The 20,044-nt window shown below is 41.2% G+C and overlaps 1 protein-coding gene and 2 long non-coding RNA genes across 3 annotated transcripts in view; 2 read left to right on the top strand and 1 right to left on the bottom strand.

The window, feature by feature from the left end:
- The window catches only part of LOC310750810, a 226,068-nt gene that overhangs the window by 166,502 nt on the left and 39,522 nt on the right, over positions 1-20,044 (top strand). The window lies entirely within an intron of this gene.
- Positions 567-4,035, bottom strand: LOC310749891 (kappaPI-actitoxin-Avd3d-like). The gene is made up of 3 exons (XM_083587212.1): positions 3,927-4,035; positions 2,049-2,228; positions 567-681 (listed from the first exon to the last, which is right to left on the bottom strand). The coding sequence occupies exons 1-3, from the start codon at positions 4,015-4,017 to the stop codon at positions 665-667; spliced, it is 288 nt and encodes a 95-aa protein (XP_083443338.1). The 5' UTR covers positions 4,018-4,035; the 3' UTR covers positions 567-664.
- On the top strand, positions 15,430-18,882 carry LOC310750798. The gene is made up of 3 exons (XR_014542285.1): positions 15,430-15,619; positions 17,388-17,567; positions 18,804-18,882. It is a non-coding gene; the product is annotated as an uncharacterized lncRNA (long non-coding RNA).

The raw sequence follows: 20,044 nt of genomic DNA, 5'->3' as shown, positions 1-20,044 counted from the left end.
TCTACACTGGCTGTGCATCTACTACCGAGCCAAGTTCGTTGTCTTTGTATTAAGGTAATTTACAAGTCCAAAATAACTAAGGGCAGCCTAACATCTCATCTGTCAGCTCAAACACTTAGATCATCTGGAGGAGCTTCATATCTTGTCCCCGGAGTTGGTGAGGCTCATCTGACAACAAGAATCCAAACCTTTAGCGATTTGCCCAGTCCTAAGGACTGCTCAGCCAACAGAGATTCAGCAGGCTGTGAATCTTTAAAGGCCTGCTGAAAACATTTTTACTTAATGGTTAGTTGATGTTCTCTGATCTAATTTTTTTAACATGTTTTATTGTATATGTAGATAATGTAAATCACTTTGATACTTAGAAGATATAGCAGCATATAAATATTTTTGTAACTAAAATCATCTAAGCTCCCCACAAAGAAATAGTAAGCCATAGAAGACACTTAACAGCATTAATGTGGATTTAATAGCAGATGAATTAATGTGGACAACACCCCATACTCAAGAACCAGAATACAGAGGATGCTGAACTGCTGTTGCACTTATTCAGAATATTCGGCTGAGGTGAATGGAAGGACATCTGTCGATTGGCAGGACATCTGGAATTTAGCTGTTGTCTTCTTTCACATGAGCAGGGGGCATTTTTGAGGATGCCAAAATATTACTCCTCTTTCACTACTGTGGAAGAAAGAGAGAATCTTTGTGGTGGATCAAATGATACAAAGAAGAAGAAGAAGAAGAAGAAGAAGAAGAAGAAGAAGAAGAAGAAGAAGAAGAAGAAGACAAATTATATCCCCCCGTCCCCCTTCGTCTCCCAGAGAGCCCAGGGCAGCCCACAGCAAAGGTGCAGCACTAGAAAGAAGGTAAAAGCACAGGACACAGTATATCTCAGGGGCGACTCAAGGTGAGCAGACCTTCCTTCAGAAACAGATGCCATTGTTCATTTTCCTTTCAAGGGATGATATCGTCAAGCATTGTGAGTTTTATGGGTGCAGAACTTTCTTGAATGTTCTCAAATACAAGCTTGCAGCAGTTGCAGTTCATGCAATTGCAATCTGTTGCTATCTGCCCATGCCCTGGAGTTGCGCTAAAGAGCCATGGAGACAGGGAGTGACTAGATTTTGCACCAGCCCTGTCAGATATTTTCTACCTGAAGAAAGAATCCCTTCTGGAGTCTGGCCATGGCTGCCTGAGAGTAGGCTCAGTACTTTAGATTTCTCGGTTTGAAAAGCTGGAAAGATACTTATGTTGCAGCACATCATAGAATATATAATATTATTTGCAGCTATACTGAAGTTGATATTACTGTATTCTGTGTGGTTTATCTTCTACTGGAGAAGACTGGTCAGTCAAAAAGCAACTGAGAACAGACATTGAGTTCGGCTGTTATTGAGTACAGTGGTACCTCAGGTTACATACGCTTCAGGTTACAGTTGCTTCAGGTTACAGACTCCACTAACCCAGAAATAGTACCTCGGGTTAAGAACTTTGCTTCAGGATGAGATCAGAAATCGGCGTGTCAGATCGGCGTGGCAGCCGAGGGAGGCCCCTTTAGCTAAAGTGGTGCTTCAGGTTAAGAACAGTTTCAGGTTAAGAACGGACCTCCGGAACGAATTAAGTACTTAACCCGAGGTACCACTGTAATGGTACACATTATTTTATTTTAATTGATTTTTATCTTCTCAGACATTCTGTTTGTCATTGTGCTAAGATACCTTAAGAAAAGTAAGCCAAAGGCTTTTTGACCATAAGTCTTGTTCAGTGGTCTCAAATAAAATTTGCAATATGTAAAATGTACCAAAAATCAATTCAAACAATGCTTTTTGTTCAGTTGTGTTTAGGTTTTAAGGGGACAGGATGCTGCCTTTCTGGGTTTGTATGGAGGGGTTTGGAGAGAGAGATAATAATATTGTACTTGGAGGCCTTTCATGTTTTCAAGAAAAGGGGACATGCACCCATCAGAGTTTCTCAAATTTTGAAATGTGCCCATTTGCCCCAAAATGTTCACAGCTCCTGCCCTACAACAGCAAGTTATTTGTTCTTACCAAAGCGTCCACATTCCTGATAGCATTCATTTTCATTCAGAAAGTTATTTGCATTCTCTCTACAGCCACCGAAAATGAACTCCTCACACTTCAGGGTTTCAATATTGAAGAAAAAACGTGGAAAACTTCCTTTGCATCTTCCTACTTTCTTAGGGAGTTTGCATATATCAGGTAGACCATCTGGTGGGTAAAAGCAAAGAAAGGCAAGCCTCATATAAACATTATATCAAAGTCTGAAACACAGAAAGCAATGACATTGACCATGTGACTCCACCTCACAAATAAAAACAGTAATTAACTCACATTTCTACCAGACGTAATTAATACAAATATGTTTTCACAAACCTTCTCTTTGAGATTCCCTAAATCTCTGGACTTCCCTCCATACCCTCTTCTGGTTCCTTATATTAACTAAGTTCTTCTGCATATCCATTCTTAAACCTTTTCAATTATTATTTCCCTTAATTTTATCTAATTTTCTGCTAGTTGCAAGCATTTACTTAAATGCTTTACTTATACTTACAGTATTTTTGCACATAAATAATAAATGATTCCCACTCTTTTTTAAACTTCTCATTGTCATAGTCTCTGAGCTTTGCCATTAATTTTGCCATTTCTGCATAGTCCATTAGCTTGATTTGCCATTCTTCTTTCGTTGCTACCTTTTCGTCCTTCTATCTTTGGGCTAACAATATTTGGGCAGCTGTTGTAGCATACAAAAATATTTTCTTATCTTCTTTGGGGAGTTCAGTTCCTATCAGTCCTAGTAAAAAAGCTTCAGGTTTTTTAACAAAAGTTAGTTTAAACATTTTCTTCAGTTCATTATAGATCATTACCCAGAAGCTTTTAATAACCTTACATCCCCACCACTGGGCTGTATCCAGTTCTAGCTGAGAGTCACTTTCCTGTTCTCAATAGTTTAGCATTGGGTGTCAGCTGGGAAATTGAAATCCAAGACTTCTGGAAGAAGCCAAGTTGTCTATCTATGAACCAAAAATCAAACAAAACAATATGGGCCAAACAACATGCCGCTCTCTGCCACTCTGGTGAGTACCACCTGCCAGAAGTCAACACTAACCATGAACAAGACTCCTATGTCCACACCCTGAGCCCTGAGTTTAGTTGGCAAAACTTGCTGAAGAGAGAGATCAGACTATTCAAGGGTAGGTGTACTCCAAATCTGATACAGTGGTACTTCGGGTTCCATACGCTTCAGGTTACATACGCTTCAGGTTACAGACTCCGCTAAACCAGAAATAGTACCTCGGGTTAAGAACTTTGCTTCAGGATGAGAAAAGAAATCGTGCTCCGGTGGTGCGGCAGCAGAGGAGGCCCCATTAGCTAAAGTGGTGCTTCAGATTAAGAACAGTTTCAGGTTAAGAACGGACCTCCGGAACGAATTAAGTACTTAACCCGAGGTACCACTGTAGTTCCCAGAATGTTCCTTCCCCGGGAACATAGAATTCCAGGTGCTGACACTGATCCCAAGCAAGGACCACAGCTGGTATACAACGTTGTCATACTTGGCATAGAGGCATTGAAATGAATTGTTGTGTTTAACGTAGAGTCATGGATCTACTCTGAGTAGAAATATGTTGGATACAACTCCACAGCTCTTCATTTTGAGCCACCATTGAGCTCATTTCAAGGTCACATGTTCACTCACTGGGCAAAGTCAGCCCAGGGAATCTTTGTAGGCACACAAGCTCCTCAAACTCCCATAGCGTGATCAATATCATTGGGTGCATGTGTTGCCTACAAAAAAGCAAGCTCCACATCACTTGGGCCTTATGGAAGGGGGCAACCCTATGTAGAGAGGGAGGTACAGCCATGATACACATAAGATTTAGAAGTTGTAAGAGGAGAGAGAGCTCATACCTGTATCTGACGCAGAGATGCCCAGCAGCTCAGGCCAGGGTGCGAAAAGGCCCACGATGAGAGACAGGAGGATGAAGGGACCACACTGCATGGCGACTCTTCAATGGGAATGTCCAGTGCCAAGGGAAGGGAAGCTATATTGTGTTCTTTAAGGAAATAGAGGCAGTCATCTGGGCATGAAAAAGCAATATCTAGGGACAATCTGGATCTACTCTATTAATTACAAGGAAATTTTCTGTTCTCAATAAAATATTCTTCTACCTCAGCTCAGGACATGTTGGAGCTATGAATTATATCCACAGAAGACTGAAACAGCCTGGAAGAATTTCAGTTCTGTGACATGGTATTGATACACCGTAAATCGGTTCTTCTGTCATGCAGCGCCCATGCCCTTCTGTTCCTCTCTGATGTGGGTGCTGTGGAGTAATGGGTAGATTAGGCAGGACAGGATAGGATAGGAAAAGAAATATAAATATCCAGCAACTCTTATTAAGACCATCATATAAGTGCCTGGTAGAGTTTGGATTATTCTCACCACGTCTCATATTTGGCTAAGCCAGTGGTTTTCAACCAGTGTGCCATGGCACCTTGGGGCGCCTTGAATGATAGTCAGAGTACCCCAGGCAACACTGGACTCTGTCCCTCTTTCCTTCTTTCCCTTCTCTGATGCCCTCTCACGTCTCTGCCTCCCAAAGGCTAACACGGCTGTTCATTGCAGCAGCCCTGGCTACAAACTCCCCAGGCAAATGGTCCTCTGGAGCTGGCTAAGCTATCAAGTCTGTGAAAAAGTGACATCAGAGTTTATAAGTTAGCAGGAGAATGATAGTTGTTAGGAGATTGCTTAAGGTGTTGGAAGCCCAGAGCTTGGAGCACCATAACACGGGGGCGTGGGGGTGAGCAGTGAATAGAATTAAAGTTTCCTCTTGCTCCTACGTGGTGACCTTGGGTTGGGAAGGGTACGACAGGGTTCAGTTTTGGGGGAACACTGTGAAAGGAAGAGCGGTATTTTACTGAGGAATGGTATAAAAGCCAGTGTTATAGAAAAAACCTGCTCCTTTTCCCTTATGGGGTATCCAAGAGCCCGTATAGTGTACTTAAGTGGGTTACCTATCGGTAGGAGAAAACAACAGAGGCCAGCCAGAGAATATTGAGAAGCAAAGCAGCTAGTAAGCCTGATCTTTATTAAACTGTTGCAACAGGGTCCTCACTCACCATACGCAGGAGAGAGGAGGAACCCAGAACAATGGTGCACAAGCCCATATATAGACATTTGAAATTGCCCACCCTGTAGACCAGGCTTCCTCAACCTTGGCCCTCCAGATGTTTTGAGACTACAATTCCTGTCATCCCCACCCACTGGTCCTGCTAGCTAGGGATCATGGGAGTTGTAGGCCAAAAACATCTGGAGGGCCAAGAATGAGGAAGCCTGCTGTAGACCAAGACCACCCCCCAAAACATTGTGCAAACATTACAGAAGGAGGTGGTCTACAGCAGAAATCCTGTTTGCCAGGATATCTGTTAATGGTCACTGATTGCTTTACCTAGGCAACCTGGCAATTCTTTTGTGATGGTAAATATTTCAGTTTCTGAGTCCCAGGTCCCAGGCTCACCCTGTTCATACACAAATACACCCTTAAGACAGGATTTGTAAGCAAAAAGACAAAGGGGAGGCTTTCTCCATTTCCTCCCTTCTTGCAGAGAAATATATTGAGGTCAATTTGGGAGAGTCAAAATGACTTCAGGATTGCTCTCCTGTACTCGTTCAGATTGAGGGCACAAGGAGAAGGGGGCGACAGAGGTTGAGATGGTTGGACAGTGTTCTCGAAACTACAAACATGAGTTTGAGCAAACTGCGGGAGGCAGTGGAAGACAGGAGTGCCTGGCGTGCTCTGGTCCATGGGGTCACGAAGAGTCGGACACGACTAAACGACTAAACTGAGGCATCTGATCAAGGCCTGTATTTTAAAATGAGCTTAAAGATATATTTGCAAATGTTTGTATGTTTCATGCCAGGCAGAAACCATCTGGCTAAGTACTTTGGCGGTTGTTTATCTTCCTGCTCTCCTGAACAAGGGCCCCCCTGATTTATAACCATAGCAGGAGACAAGTTTCTCAAAGTTGTAAAAGGGAATTACAGGCTGGGAGCAAAGGTTACACTGACCCTACATATTCACAATCAAGCTGCAAAAACACTAATTAAGAGTTGGTAAATAGTAAGATTTATTGTTTAACAGAAAATAATACCATGTGCCTCTCATTAGACTCTAGCCATATTTTCCTAAGGTTTAAGGTATACTGAGAGAGTTAAAGGGCAATAAATTTTGGGAAGAGCTAATGGGAAAAGCAGCTGGCTGGGGAAAGGGGGGGTGTAAACTGAAGAGGCTTCTTTTGAAGCTGTTTTTTACTGAGTTCCTTTTTACTTTGCAAAGGCCTTTTCTTCTAAAAAGCTATCTATGTTATGTATGAGATTTGTTGGCTTAATGTAATTAGGCAAAGGATTTAGAAAGTAAGAAATGTTAGATTCTTATGTGAGATTCTTGTTTCATTGATGGTGTGTGAGAATGTGAACCCAAGATCTCTGTTTAGATAGAATTTAATACCACGAGCCATTTGTTTTAGCCATTTGTTTTGGAATGCAGGGGCAACAGGGGCAAAAGGTGATCTGGTAATTTAAGGTGCCTTGTCGAGGCAAATGTAAGATATATGGCTACTTGTCTGCCATTTATGGATAGAAGGAAATATAGCTCTTTTCTCCCATAAAAGGTAATAGGAAATGGGTGTATCTTTTATGATTGGTTCTAGCAAACAGCCAATAGGAATTTCAACCAGGCTGATTGGACAGAGGCAGCCAAAGGAGGAGCAAGGGGGGGGGGGGAAGGCTGAGGAAATATAAGTGTTGGCCATCAGGGCTGGAAGGGGGCAGAGCTTTGGTAACCAGATACCACTGTGCCTATCATTTATTTGTCTGACAAATAAATTATTATTTTAATTTCTCTATTGCTGCATTGAATATTTCATTCCAGCTAAGCGTTAACCACAAGCAGGGTGCTACAAAACAACAACAACACTATTTCAGACATGTGGTTTATATACTTATGTATGTGTTTCCTTGTACATTTATGAACATTTATTTTATATTTGGGACCATAGGATTCTTATAACATCAGGAACAATGTACAGTATTACAATAAGGCTGTGCTCAGTTTCCTATCACTTCTCCATAATTAAACTATACCATTTAACATACAAAATATTATTCTATGTTATTGTAATGAATGTTGAATGTTATTTTATTTGCATATTGTATGTTGTATTGTGCATATTGTCTTATTTATATGATGTAAGCCACTCTGAGCCTGGCTTTGGCCGGGGAGGGCGGGATACAAATAAAATTTATTATTATTATTATTATTATTATTATTATTATTATTATTATTATTATAACATACAAAAAAACCAAACACATTTGCTAACATAATATGCTTTTGTTGTCTCAGCCACTCTGGGAGGCTTCCAACAAAAATATAGAGTGAAAGAAAACACACACACATCAAACATTAAAAGCTTCCCAAATCAGGGCTGCCTTCAGATGTCTACAAAAGGTTATGTAGTCGTTTAACTCTTTGACATCTGCCAGGAGGGTGGGTGTGACTACCAAAAAGTGGTGGATAATTATTTGAATTGTTTTTCTTATATACAGGCAAACCCCCATTTGTGTGCGATTGGCATGTGTGCAACCACAGATGTGTGCACAGTTTCAGACCCTCCAAGTGTCCCTATTTTCCAGGGACTTCCCTGATTTAGAGAAGCTGTCCCAGTTTTGAATTGCGTCCCAGAATGTCCCGCTTTATGCAACCCCTGAACTGTCTGAAGGCAATCCTGTATAGGGATGTATTCTGAATGTTTAATGTTTTATTATGTTTTTTATATATGTTGGAAGCTGCCCAGAGTGCTGGGGCAACCCTTTAGGATGTGTGGGGTATGAATAGTAAAATTATCATTATGGGGTTTTTTTGTTTGTTTTTTTGAAAGATATTTATTGAAGTTTTACAAAAAGAAGAAAACTACAGAATAAAAAGAAAACAAGAGGAGAAAAATACAAAAAATACAAAAAATACTAAAATACATAGAAAAAAAGATACAAAATACAGAAAAAGTAAATAGAAAAAATTAAAAACAAATCAATTTTTTCATATCTTAAATTTCGTTTGCTTATTTCCCTGACCTCCTCACACCTCCCTTTTTTGTATTCCTATTCACATGGTTAGTTCAGCAAATCCTTACCCTCTTTCATTTATCTTAACTCTATATCTCAACATATTATAACTATATATTTTCATCCGTTATCAATCCTTTTTTACATATTCTTATTGACCTTGTTGCTAAGGCCGCTTAATGTCAATCCAACATCATTTTAACATTCATTAATTTTACAATATTTCTGCAAATAGTCTTTGAATTTCTTCCAATCTTCTTCCACCGACTCTTCTCCCTGGTCTCGGATTCTGCCAGTCATTTCCGCCAGTTCCATATATTCCATCACCTTCATCTGCCACTCTTCCAGGGTGGGTAGATCTTGTGTCTTCCAATACTTTGCAATGAGTATTCTTGCTGCTGTTATAGCATACATAAAGAAAGTTCTATCCTTCTTTGGCACCAATTGGCCGACTATGCCCAGGAGGAAGGCCTCTGGTTTCTTGAGGAAGGTATATTTAAATAACTTTTTCATTTCATTATAGATCATCTCCCAGAAAGCCTTAATCTTTGGGCACGTCCACCAAAGGTGAAAGAATGTACCTTCATTTTCTTTACATTTCCAACATTTATTATCGGGCAAATGATAGACTTTTGCAAGCTTGACTGGTGTCATGTACCACCTGTATATCATTTTCATAATATTCTCTCTTAGGGCATTACATGCCGTAAATTTCATACCTGTGGTCCACAACTGTTCCCAATCAGCAAACATAATGTTGTGTCCAACATCTTGTGCCCATTTAATCATAGCAGATTTAACCGTTTCATCCTGAGTATTCCATTTCAACAGCAAGTTATACATTCTTGAAAGTATCTTTGTTTTGGGATCTAACAGTTCTGTTTCCAATTTTGATTTTTCCACCTGGAAGCCAATTTTTTTGTCCAAATTATAAGCCTCCCTTATTTGATAATAGTGAAGCCAGTCTCGCACTTTATCTTTTAATTTCTCAAAACTCTGCAATTTCAATTTGTCTCCTTCTTGTTCCAAAATTTCCCAATATTTCGGCCATTTGGCCTCCATATTGAGCTCTTTCTGAGCCTTTGCTTCCATCGGTGACAACCACCTTGGGGTTTTGTTTTCAAGTAAGTCCTTATATCTTGTCCAGACATTAAACAATGCTTTCCTGACAATATGGTTTTTAAATGCTTTGTGTGCTTTGACCTTGTCATACCACAAATATGCATGCCACCCAAAAACATTATTAAAACCTTCTAAATCCAAAATGTCTGTGTTCTCAAGAAGCAGCCATTCTTTCAACCAGCAGAATGCTGCTGATTCATAATAGAGTTTAAGGTCTGGCAGGGCAAATCCACCTCTTTCCTTTACATCAGTTAATAGTAAAATTATCATTATGGAATGGGACATCTGTATTTTCATCAGAGAAATGTTGGAGGGGATGCCGTTTTCAGCATGGAGCAGAACGGGGGTGAAACAGGGCAAGGGCAGAACAGGGCAGGGCAAGCTTACGCACATCCTGGTGACATGCACAATGACCTGGAACACCACCCTCATGCAAATGGGGGGGGTGCCTGTATATAAAGGTGTCCAATAAAACAGCTATCTACAGGAGTAGACAGATATATGTGCACCATTGTTCTGGGTCCCTCCTCTCTCCTGCGTATGGTGAGTGAGGACCCTGTTGCAACAGTTTAATAAAGATCAGGCTTACTAGCTGCTTTGCTTCTCAATATTCTCTGGCTGGCCTCTGTTGTTTTCGCCTACCGATAGGTAACCCACTTAAAGACTCTATACAGGCTCTTGGATACCCCATAAGGGAAAAGGAGCAGGTTTTTTCTATAACACTGGCTTTTATACCATTCCTCAGTAAAATTCCGCTCCTCCTTTCACAGTGTTCCCCCAAAACTGAACCCTGTCGTACCCTTCCCAACCCAAGCTCACCATGTAGGAGCAAGAGGAAACTTTAATTCTATTCACTGCTCACCCCCACGCCCCCGTGTTATGGTGCTCCAAGCTCTGGGCTTCCAACACTTTAAGCAATCTCCTAACAACTATCATTCTCCTGCTAACTTATAAACTCTGATGTCACTTTTTCACAGACTTGATAGCTTAGGCAGCCCCAGAGGACCATTTGCCTGGGGAGTTTGTAGCCAGGGCTGCTGCAATGAACAGCCGTGTTAGCCTTTGGGAGGCAGAGACGTGAGAGGGCATCAGAGAAGGGAAAGAAGGAAAGAGGGACAGAGGCCAGTGTGGCCCGGGGTACTCTAACTATCATTCAAGGCACCCCAGGGTGCCATGGCACACTGGTTGAAAACCACTGGCTTAGCCAAATATGAGATGTGGTGAGAATAAACCAAACTTTATTGCTACAATAAAAGCTAAATGTACCAGGCACTTATATGATGGTCTTAATAAGAGTTGCTGGATATTTATATTTCTTTTCCTATCTTATCCTGTCCTGCCTAATCTACCCATTACTCGACAGCACCCACACCAGAGAGGAACAGAAGGGCATGGGCGCTGCATGACAGAAGAACAGATTTATGGTGTATCAATACCATGTCACAGAACTGAAATCCTTCCAGGCTGTTTCAGTCTTCTGTGGATATAATTCATAGCTCCAACATGTCCTGAGCTGAGGTAGAAGAATACTTTATTGAGAACAGAAAATTACCTTGTAATTAATAGAGTAGATCCAGATTGTCCCTAGATATTGCTTTTTCATGCCCAGATGACTGCTTCCATTTCCTTAAAGAACACAATATTTTTGTTGGAAGCCTCCCAGAGTGGCTGAGACAACAAAAGCATATTATGTTAGCAAATGTGTTTGGTTTTTTGTATGTTTTAATAATAATAATAATAATAATAATAATAATAATAATAATACATTTTATTTGTATCCCGCCCTCCCTGGCCAAAGCCAGCCTCAGAGTGGCTTACATCATATAAATAAGACAATATGCTTAATACAATATGCAAATAAAATAGCATTCAACATTCATTACAATAATATAGAATAATATTTTGTATGTTAAATGGTATAGTTTAATTATGGAGAAGTGATAGGAAACTGAGCACAGCCTTATTGTAATACTGTACATTGTTCCTGATGTTATAAGAATCCTATGGTCCCAAATATAAAATAAATATTCATAAATGTACAAGGAAATTCATACATAAGTATATAAACCACATGTCTGAAATAGTACAGGAGAGCAATCCAGAAGTCATTTTGACTTTCACTCTATATTTTTGTTGGAAGTCTCCCAGAGTGGCAAAGACAACAAAAGCATATTATGTTAGCAAATGTGTTTGGTTTTTTTGTCTGAAATAGTACAGGAGAGCAATCCTGAAGTCATTTTGACTCTCCCAAATTGACCTCAATATATTTCTCTGCAAGAAGGGAGGAAATGGAGAAAGCCTCCCCTTTGTCTTTTTGCTTACAAATCCTGTCTTAAGAGTGTATTTGTGTATGAACAGGGTGAGCCTGTGACCTGAAACTCAGAAACTGAAGTATTTACCATCACAAAAGAATGGCCAGGTTGCCCAGGTAAAGCAATCAGTGACCATTAACAGATATCCTGGCAAACAGGATTTCTGCTGTAGACCACCTCCTTCTGTAATGTATGTATGATGTTTTGGGGGTGGTCTTGGTCTAAAGCAGGCTTCCTCAACCTCGGCCCTCCAGATGTTTTTGTCCTACAACTCCCATGATCCCTACCTAGCAGGACCAGTGGATGGGGATGATGGGAATTGCAGTCTCAAAACATCTGGAGGGCCAAGGTTGAGGAAGCCTGGTCTACAGGGTGGGCAATTTCAAAAGTCTATGTAGGTGCTTGTGCACCATTGTTCTGGGTTCCTGCTCTCTCCTGCGTATGGTGAGTGAGGACCCTGTTGCAACAGTTTAATAAAGATCAGGCTTACTAGCTGCTTTGCTTCTCAATATTCTCTGGCTGGCCTCTGTTGTTTTCTCCTACGGATAGGTAACCCACTTAAAGACTCTATATGGGCTCTTGGATACCCCATAAGGGAAAAGGAGCAGGTTTTTTCTATAACACTGGCTTTTATATCATTCCTCAGTAAAATACCGCTCTTCCTTTCACAGTGTTCCCCCAAAACTGAACCCTGTCGTACCCTTCCCAACCCAAGCTCACCATGTAGGAGCAAGAGGAAACTTTAATTCTATTCACTGCTCACCCCCACGCCCCCGTGTTATGGTGCTCCAAGCTCTGGGCTTCCAACACTTTAAGCAATCTCCTAACAACTATCATTCTCCTGCTAACTTATAAACTCTGATGTCACTTTTTCACAGACTTGACAGCTTAGGCAGCTCCAGAGGCACCATTTGCCTGGGGAGTTTGTAGCCAGGGCTGCTGCAATGAACAGCCGTGTTAGCCTTTGGGAGGCAGAGACGTGAGAGGGCATCAGAGAAGGGAAAGAAGGAAAGAGGGACAGAGGCCAGTGTTGCCTGGGGTACTCTGACTATCATTCAAGGCGCCCCAAGGTGCCATGGCACACTGGTTGAAAACCACTGACTTAGCCAAATCTGAGACGTGGTGAGAATAAACCAAACTTTATTGCTACAATAAAAGTTGAATGTACCAGGCACTTATATGATGGTCTTAATAAGAGTGGCTGGATATTTACAGTATATTTCTTTTCCTACCTTAACCTGTCCTGACTAATCTACCCATTACTCCACAGCACCCACACCAGAGAGGAACAGAAGGGCATGGGCGCTGCATGACAAAAGAACAGATTTACGGTGTATCAATACCATGTCACAGAACTGAAATCCTTCCAGGCTGTTTCAGTCTTCTGTGGATATAATTCATAGCTCCAACATGTCCTGAGCTGAGGTAGAAGAATACTTTATTGAGAACAGAAAATTACCTTGTAATTAATAGAGTAGATCCAGATTGTCCCTAGATATTGCTTTTTCATGCCCAGATGACTGCTTCCATTTCCTTAAAGAACACAATATTTTTGTTGGAAGCCTCCCAGAGTGGCTGAGACAACAAAAGCATATTATGTTAGCAAATGTGTTTGGTTTTTTGTATGTTTTAATAATAATAATAATAATAATAATAATAATAATAATAATACATTTTATTTGTATCCCGCCCTCCCAGGCCAAAGCCAGCCTCAGAGTGGCTTACATCATATAAATAAGACAATATGCACAATACAACATACAATATGCAAATAAAATAACATTCAACATTCATTACAATAACATAGAATAATATTTTGTATGTTAAATGGTATAGTTTAATTATGGAGAAGTGATAGGAAACTGAGCACAGCCTTATTGTAATACTGTACATTGTTCCTGATGTTATAAGAATCCTATGGTCCCAAATATAAAATAAATGTTCATAAATGTACAAGGAAACACATACATAAGTATATATACCACATGTCTGAAATAGTGTTGTTGTTGTTTAGTCGTTTAGTCGTGTCCGACTCTTCGTGACCCCATGGACCAGAGCACGCCAGGCACTCCTGTCTTCCACTGCCTCCCGCAGTTTGCTCAAACTCATGTTTGTAGCTTCGAGAACACTGTCCAACCATCTCAACCTCTGTCGCCCCCTTCTCCTTGTGCCCTCAATCTGAACGAGTACAGGAGAGCAATCCTGAAGTGATTTTGACTTTCACTCTATATTTTTGTTGGAAGTCTCCCAGAGTGGCAAAGACAACAAAAGCATATTATGTTAGCAGATGTGTTTGGTTTTTTTGTCTGAAATAGTACAGGAGAGCAATCCTGAAGTCATTTTGACTCTCCCAAATTGACCTCAATATATTTCTCTGCAAGAAGGTAGGAAATGGAGAAAGCCTCCCCTTTGTCTTTTTGCTTACAAATCCTGTCTTAAGGGTGGATTTGAGTATGAACAGGGTGAGCCTGTGACCTGGGACTCAGAAACTGAAGTATTTACTATCACAAAAGAATGGCCAGGTTGTCCAGGTAAAGCAATCAGTGACCATTAACAGATATCCTGGCAAACAGGATTTCTGCTGTAGACTACCTCCTTCTGTAATGTATGTATGATGTTTTGGGGGTGGTCTTGGTCTAAAGCAGGCTTCCTCAACCTTGGCCCTCCAGATGTTTTTGTCCTACAACTCCCATGATCCCTAGCTAGCAGGACCAGTGGATGGGGATGATAGGAATTGTAGTCTCAAAACATCTGGAGGGCCGAAGTTGAGGAAGCCTGGTTTACAGGGTGGGCGATTTCAAAAGTCTATATATGGGCTTGTGCACCATTGTTCTGGGTTCCTCCTCTCTCCTGCGTATGGTGAGTGAGGACCCTGTTGCAACAGTTTAATAAAGATCAGGCTTACTAGCTGCTTTGCTTCTCAATATTCTCTGGCTGGCCTCTGTTGTTTTCTCCTACCGACAGGTAACTCACTTAAAGACTCTAAACGGACTCTTGGATACCCCATAAGGGAAAAGGAACAGGTTTTTTCTATAACACTGACTTTTATACCATTCCTCAGTAAAATACCGCTCTTCCTTTCACAGTGTTCCCCCAAAACTGAACCCTGTCGTACCCTTCCCAGCCCAAGCTCACCATGTAGGAGCAAGAGGAAACTTTAATTATATTCACTGCTCGCTCCCACGCCTGGGCTTCCAACACCTTAAGCAATCTCCTAACAACTATCATTCTCCTGCTAACTTATAAACCCTGATGTCACTTTTTCACAGACTTGATAGCTTAGGCAGCTCCAGAGGCACCATTTGCCTGGGGAGTTTGTAGCCAGGGCTGCTGCAATGAACAGCCGTGGAAGCCTTTGGGAGGCAGAGACGTGAGAGGGCATCAGAGAAGGGAAAGAAGGAAAGAGGGACAGAGGCCAGTGTGGCCCGGGGTACTCTAACTATCATTCAAGGCGCCCCAAGGTGCCATGGCACACTGGTTGAAAACCACTGGCTTAGCCAAATATGAGACGTGGTGAGAATAAACCAAACTCTACCAGGCACTTATATGATGGTCTTAATAAGAGTTGCTGGATATTTATATTTCTTTTCCTTACTTAACATGTCCTGACTAATCTACCCATTACTCCACAGCACCCACACCAGAGAGGAAGAGAAGGGCATGGGCGCTGCATGACAAAAGAACAGGTTTATATCAATACCATGTCACGGAACTGAAATCCTTCCAGGCTGTTTCAGTCTTCTGTGGATATAATTCATAGCTCCAACATGTCCTGAGCTGAGGTAGAAGAATACTTTATTGAGAACAGAAAATTACCTTGTAAATAATAGAGTAGATCCAGATTGTCCCTAGATATTGCTTTTTCATGCCCAGATGACTGCTTCCATTTCCTTAAAGAACACAATATAGCGTCCCTTCCCTTGGCACTGGACATTCCCATTGAAGAGTCGCCATGCAGTGTGGTCCCTTCATCCTCCTGTCTCTCATCGTGGGCCTTTTCGCACCCTGGCCTGAGCTGCTGGGCATCTCTGCGTCAGATACAGGTATGAGCTCTCTCTGCTCTTACAACTTCTAAATCTTATGTGTATCATGGCTGTACCTCCCTCTCTACATAGGGTTGCCCCTTCCATAAGGCCCAAGTGATGTGGAGCTTGCTTTTTTATAGGCAACACATGCACCCAATTATATTGATCACGCTATGGGAGTTTGAGGAGCTTGTGTGCCTACAAAGATTCCCTGGGCTGACTTTGCCCAGTGAGTGAACATGTGACCTTGAAATGAGCTCAATGGTGGCTCAAAATGAAGAGCTGTGGAGTTGTATCCAACATATTTCTACTCAGAGTAGATCCATTCAAATAGATGACTCTACGTTAAACACAACAATTCATTTCAATGCCTCTATGCCAAGTATGACAACGTTGTATACCAGCTGTGGTCCTTGCTTGGGATCAGTGTCAGCACCTGGAATTCTATGTTCCCGGGGAAGGAACATTCTGGGAACTACAGTGGTACCTCGGGTTAAGTACTTAATTCGTTCCGGAGGTCCGTTCTTAACCTGAAACTGTTCTTAACCTGAAGCACCACTTTTGCTAATGGGGCCTCCTGCTGCTGCCGCACCACCGGAGCACGATTTCTGTTCTCATCCTGAAGCAAAGTTCTTAACCCGGGGTACTATTTCTGGGTTAGCGGAGTCTGTAACCTGAAGCATATGTAACCTGAAGCGTATGGAACCCGAAGTACCACTGTATCAGATTTGGAGTACACCTACCCTTGAATAGTCTGATCTCTCTCTTCAGCAATCTTTGCCAACTAAGCTCAGGGCTCAGGGTGTGGACATAGGAGTCTTGTTCATGGTTAGTGTTGACTTCTGGCATCCTCAAGAATATGTGTTGTTTCACTACGCCAGCGAAGATACCTTGCAGGTGGTACTCACCAGAGTGGCATAGAGCGGCATGTTGTTTGGCCCATATTGTTTTGTGTGATTTTTGGTTCATAGATAGGCAACTTGGCTTCTTCCAGAAGTCTTGGATTTCAGTTTCCCAGCTGACACCCAATGCTAAACTATTGAGAACAGGAAAGTGACTCTCAGCTAGAACTGGATACAGCCCAGTGGTGGGGATGTAAGGTTATTAAAAGCTTCTGGTTAATGATCCATAATGAACTGAAGAAAATGTTTAAACTAACTTTTGTTTAAAAACCTGAAGCTTTTTTACTAGGACTGATAGGAACTGAACTCCCCAAAGAAGATAAGAAAATATTTTTGTATGCTACAACAGCTGCCCAAATATTGTTAGCCCAAAGATAGAAGGACGAAAAGGTAGCAACGAAAGAAGAATGGCAAATCAAGCTAATGGACTATGCAGAAATGGCAAAATTAGCGGCAAAGCTCAGAGACTATGACAATGAGAAGTTTAAAAAAGAGTGGGAATCGTTTATTATTTATGTGCAAAAATACTGTAAACAGGTTGATGCATATAAGTAAAGCATTTAAGTAAATGCTTGCAACTAGCAGAAAATTAGATAAAATTAAGGGAAATAATAATTGAAAAGGTTTAAGAATGGATATGCAGAAGAACTTAGTTAATATAAGGAACCAGAAGAGGGTATGGAGGGAAGTCCAGAGATTTAGGGAATCTCAAAGAGAAGGTTTGTGAAAACATATTTGTATAAATTTAGATCTGGTAGAAATGTGAGTTAATTACTGTTTTTATTTGTGAGGTGGAGTCACTTGTCAATGTCATTGCTTTCTGTGTTTCAGACTTTGATATAATGTTTATATGAGGCTTGCCTTTCTTTGCTTTTACCCACCAGATGGTCTACCTGATATATGCAAACTCCCTAAGAAAGTAGGAAGATGCAGAGGAAGTTTTCCACGTTTTTTCTTCAATATTGAAACCCTGAAGTGTGAGGAGTTCATTTTCGGTGGCTGTAAAGAGAATGCAAATAACTTTCTGAATGAAAATGAATGCTATCAGGAATGTGGACGCTTTGGTAAGAACAAATAACTTGCTAATTTAGGGCTGGAACTGTGAACATTTGGGGGCAAATGGTCACATTTCAAAATTTGAGAAACTCTGATGGGTGCATGTCCCCTTTTCTTGAAAACATGAAAGGCCTCCAAGTACAATATTATTATCTCTCTCTCCAAACCCCTCCATACCCAGAAAGGCAGCATCCTGTCCCCTTAAAACCTAAACACAACTAAACAAAAAGCATTGTTTGAAATGATTTTTGGTACATTTTACATATTGCAAATTTTATTTGAGACCACTGAACAAGACTTATGGTCAAAAAGCCTTTGGCTTACCTTTCTCAAGGTATCTTAGCACAATGACAAACAGAATGTCTGAGAAGATAAAAATCAATTAAAATAAAATAATGTGTACCATTACAGTGGTACCTCGGGTTAAGTACAGTGGTACCTCGGGTTCAGCTCCTAGGACCTCATCCAGTTACAGAAGCAAAGAAACAGACAGTATAACAGAAAGCATAGAAAAAGACACAGAACTGCTCTGTAGGCAGGAAATATATCATCTGCCTCTGAGCGTTAAACATGAGCCCCACAGACTCACGAGATAAACAACTGCTGCAAGCTTGTATTTGAGAACATTCAAGAAAGTTCTGCACCCATAAAACTCACAATGCTTGACGATATCATCCCTTGAAAGGAAAATGAACAATGGCATCTGTTTCTGAAGGAAGATCTGCTCACCTCTTATCACCTTGAGTCGCCCCTGAGATATACCGTATTTTTCGCTCTATAAGACGCACCAGACCACAAGACACACCTAGTTTTTGGAGGAGGAAAACAAGAAAAAAAATATTCTGAATCTCAGAAGCCAGAACAGCAAGAGGGATCGCTGCGCAGTGAAAGCAGCAATCCCTCTTGCTGTTCTGGCTTCTGGGATAGCTGCGCAGCCTGCATTCGCTCCATAAGATGCACACACATTTCCCCTTACTTTTTAGGAGGGAAAAAGTGAGTCTTATAGAGCAAAAAATACGGTACTGTGTCCTGTGCTTTTACCTTCTTCCTAATGCTGCACCTTTGCTGTGGGCTGCCATGGGCTCTCTGGGAGACGAAGGGGGACGGGGAGATATAATTTGTCGTCGTCGTCTTCTTCTTCTTCTTCTTCTTCTTCTTCTTCTTCTTCTTCTTCTTCTTCTCCTTCTTCTTCTTCTTCTTTGTATCTTTTGATCCACCACAAAGATTCTCTCTTTCTTCCACAGTAGTGAAAGACGAGTAATATTTTGGCATCCTCAAAAATGCCCCCTGCTCACGTGAAAGAAGACAACAGCTAAATTCCAGATGTCCTGCCAATCGATAGATGTCCTTCCATTCACCTCAGCTGAATATTCTGAATAAGTGCAACAGTAGTTCAGCATCCTATGTATTCTGGTTCTTGAGTATGGGGTTTTGTCCACATTAATTCATCTGCTATTAAATCCACATTAATGCTGTTAAGTGTCTTCTATGGCTTACTATTTCTTTGTGGGGAGCTTAGATGATTTTAGTTACAAAAATATTTATATGCTGCTATATCTTCTAAGTATCAAAGTGATTTACATTATCTACATATACAATAAAACATGTTAAAAAAATTAGATCAGAGAACATCAACTAACCATTAAGTAAAAATGTTTTCAGCAGGCCTTTAAAGATTCACAGCCTGCTGAATCTCTGTTGGCTGAGCAGTCCTTAGGACTGGGGAAATTGCTAAAGGTTTGAATTCTTGTTGTCAGATGAGCCTCACCAACTCCGGGGACAAGACATGATGCTCCTCCAGATGATCTAAGTGTTTAAGCTGACAGATGAGATGTTAGGATGCCCTTAGGTATTTTGGACTTGTAAATTATCTTAATACAAAGACAATGAACTTGGCTCGGTAGTAGATGTGCAGCCAGTGTAGACCTTTTAACAATTCTGTCACACTTTTGCACCAACTGGAGCTTTGAAATGAGACCGAAGGGCAGCCCCACATACATCACATTGCTGTAATCCAGCCTCAAGGTTTCCAATATGCGGCCAGACTTTCCCTGTCCAGGAGCAGCCATAGCTGGCCAATCAGGCAGAGCTGTCAAAAGGAAATCCTAGATGCAAAGGACACCTGGGCGAACCCTCCAGAGCTGCTTGCATATCTCCTGGTCATGGGAACCACCCTCCCAAAGGGCATTTGTCTTCATCTGGAAGTGCCCTGGGAGGGATTTTAATTCAGCTTTAATTTTAAGAACAGCATAACCCTTTCTACTGCCATGATGTGAGCTTACAGTTTCCAGGTATGGATAGGTGCTGACATCTAGTGTGAACACAATGAAGGAAACAAAGTACTGCAAAGTAGCCTGGGCTAGTTCTTATGGAATTGATGGCTTGTGAGAACTGTATAAAGGCGTGTGCACCAACCACTTCAGCTATGAAAGCCTGAGTGGAGTGGTGGTGCAATCTGTAACTCACCACCCACCTGGAATGAATC

This window comes from Podarcis filfolensis (assembly GCF_964270895.1).
Source record: "Podarcis filfolensis genome assembly, chromosome: 15".
NCBI lineage: Eukaryota > Metazoa > Chordata > Lepidosauria > Squamata > Lacertidae > Podarcis > Podarcis filfolensis.
Note: the sequence above shows the minus strand (reverse complement) of the source record. Positions and strands in the feature narration are given on the sequence as shown.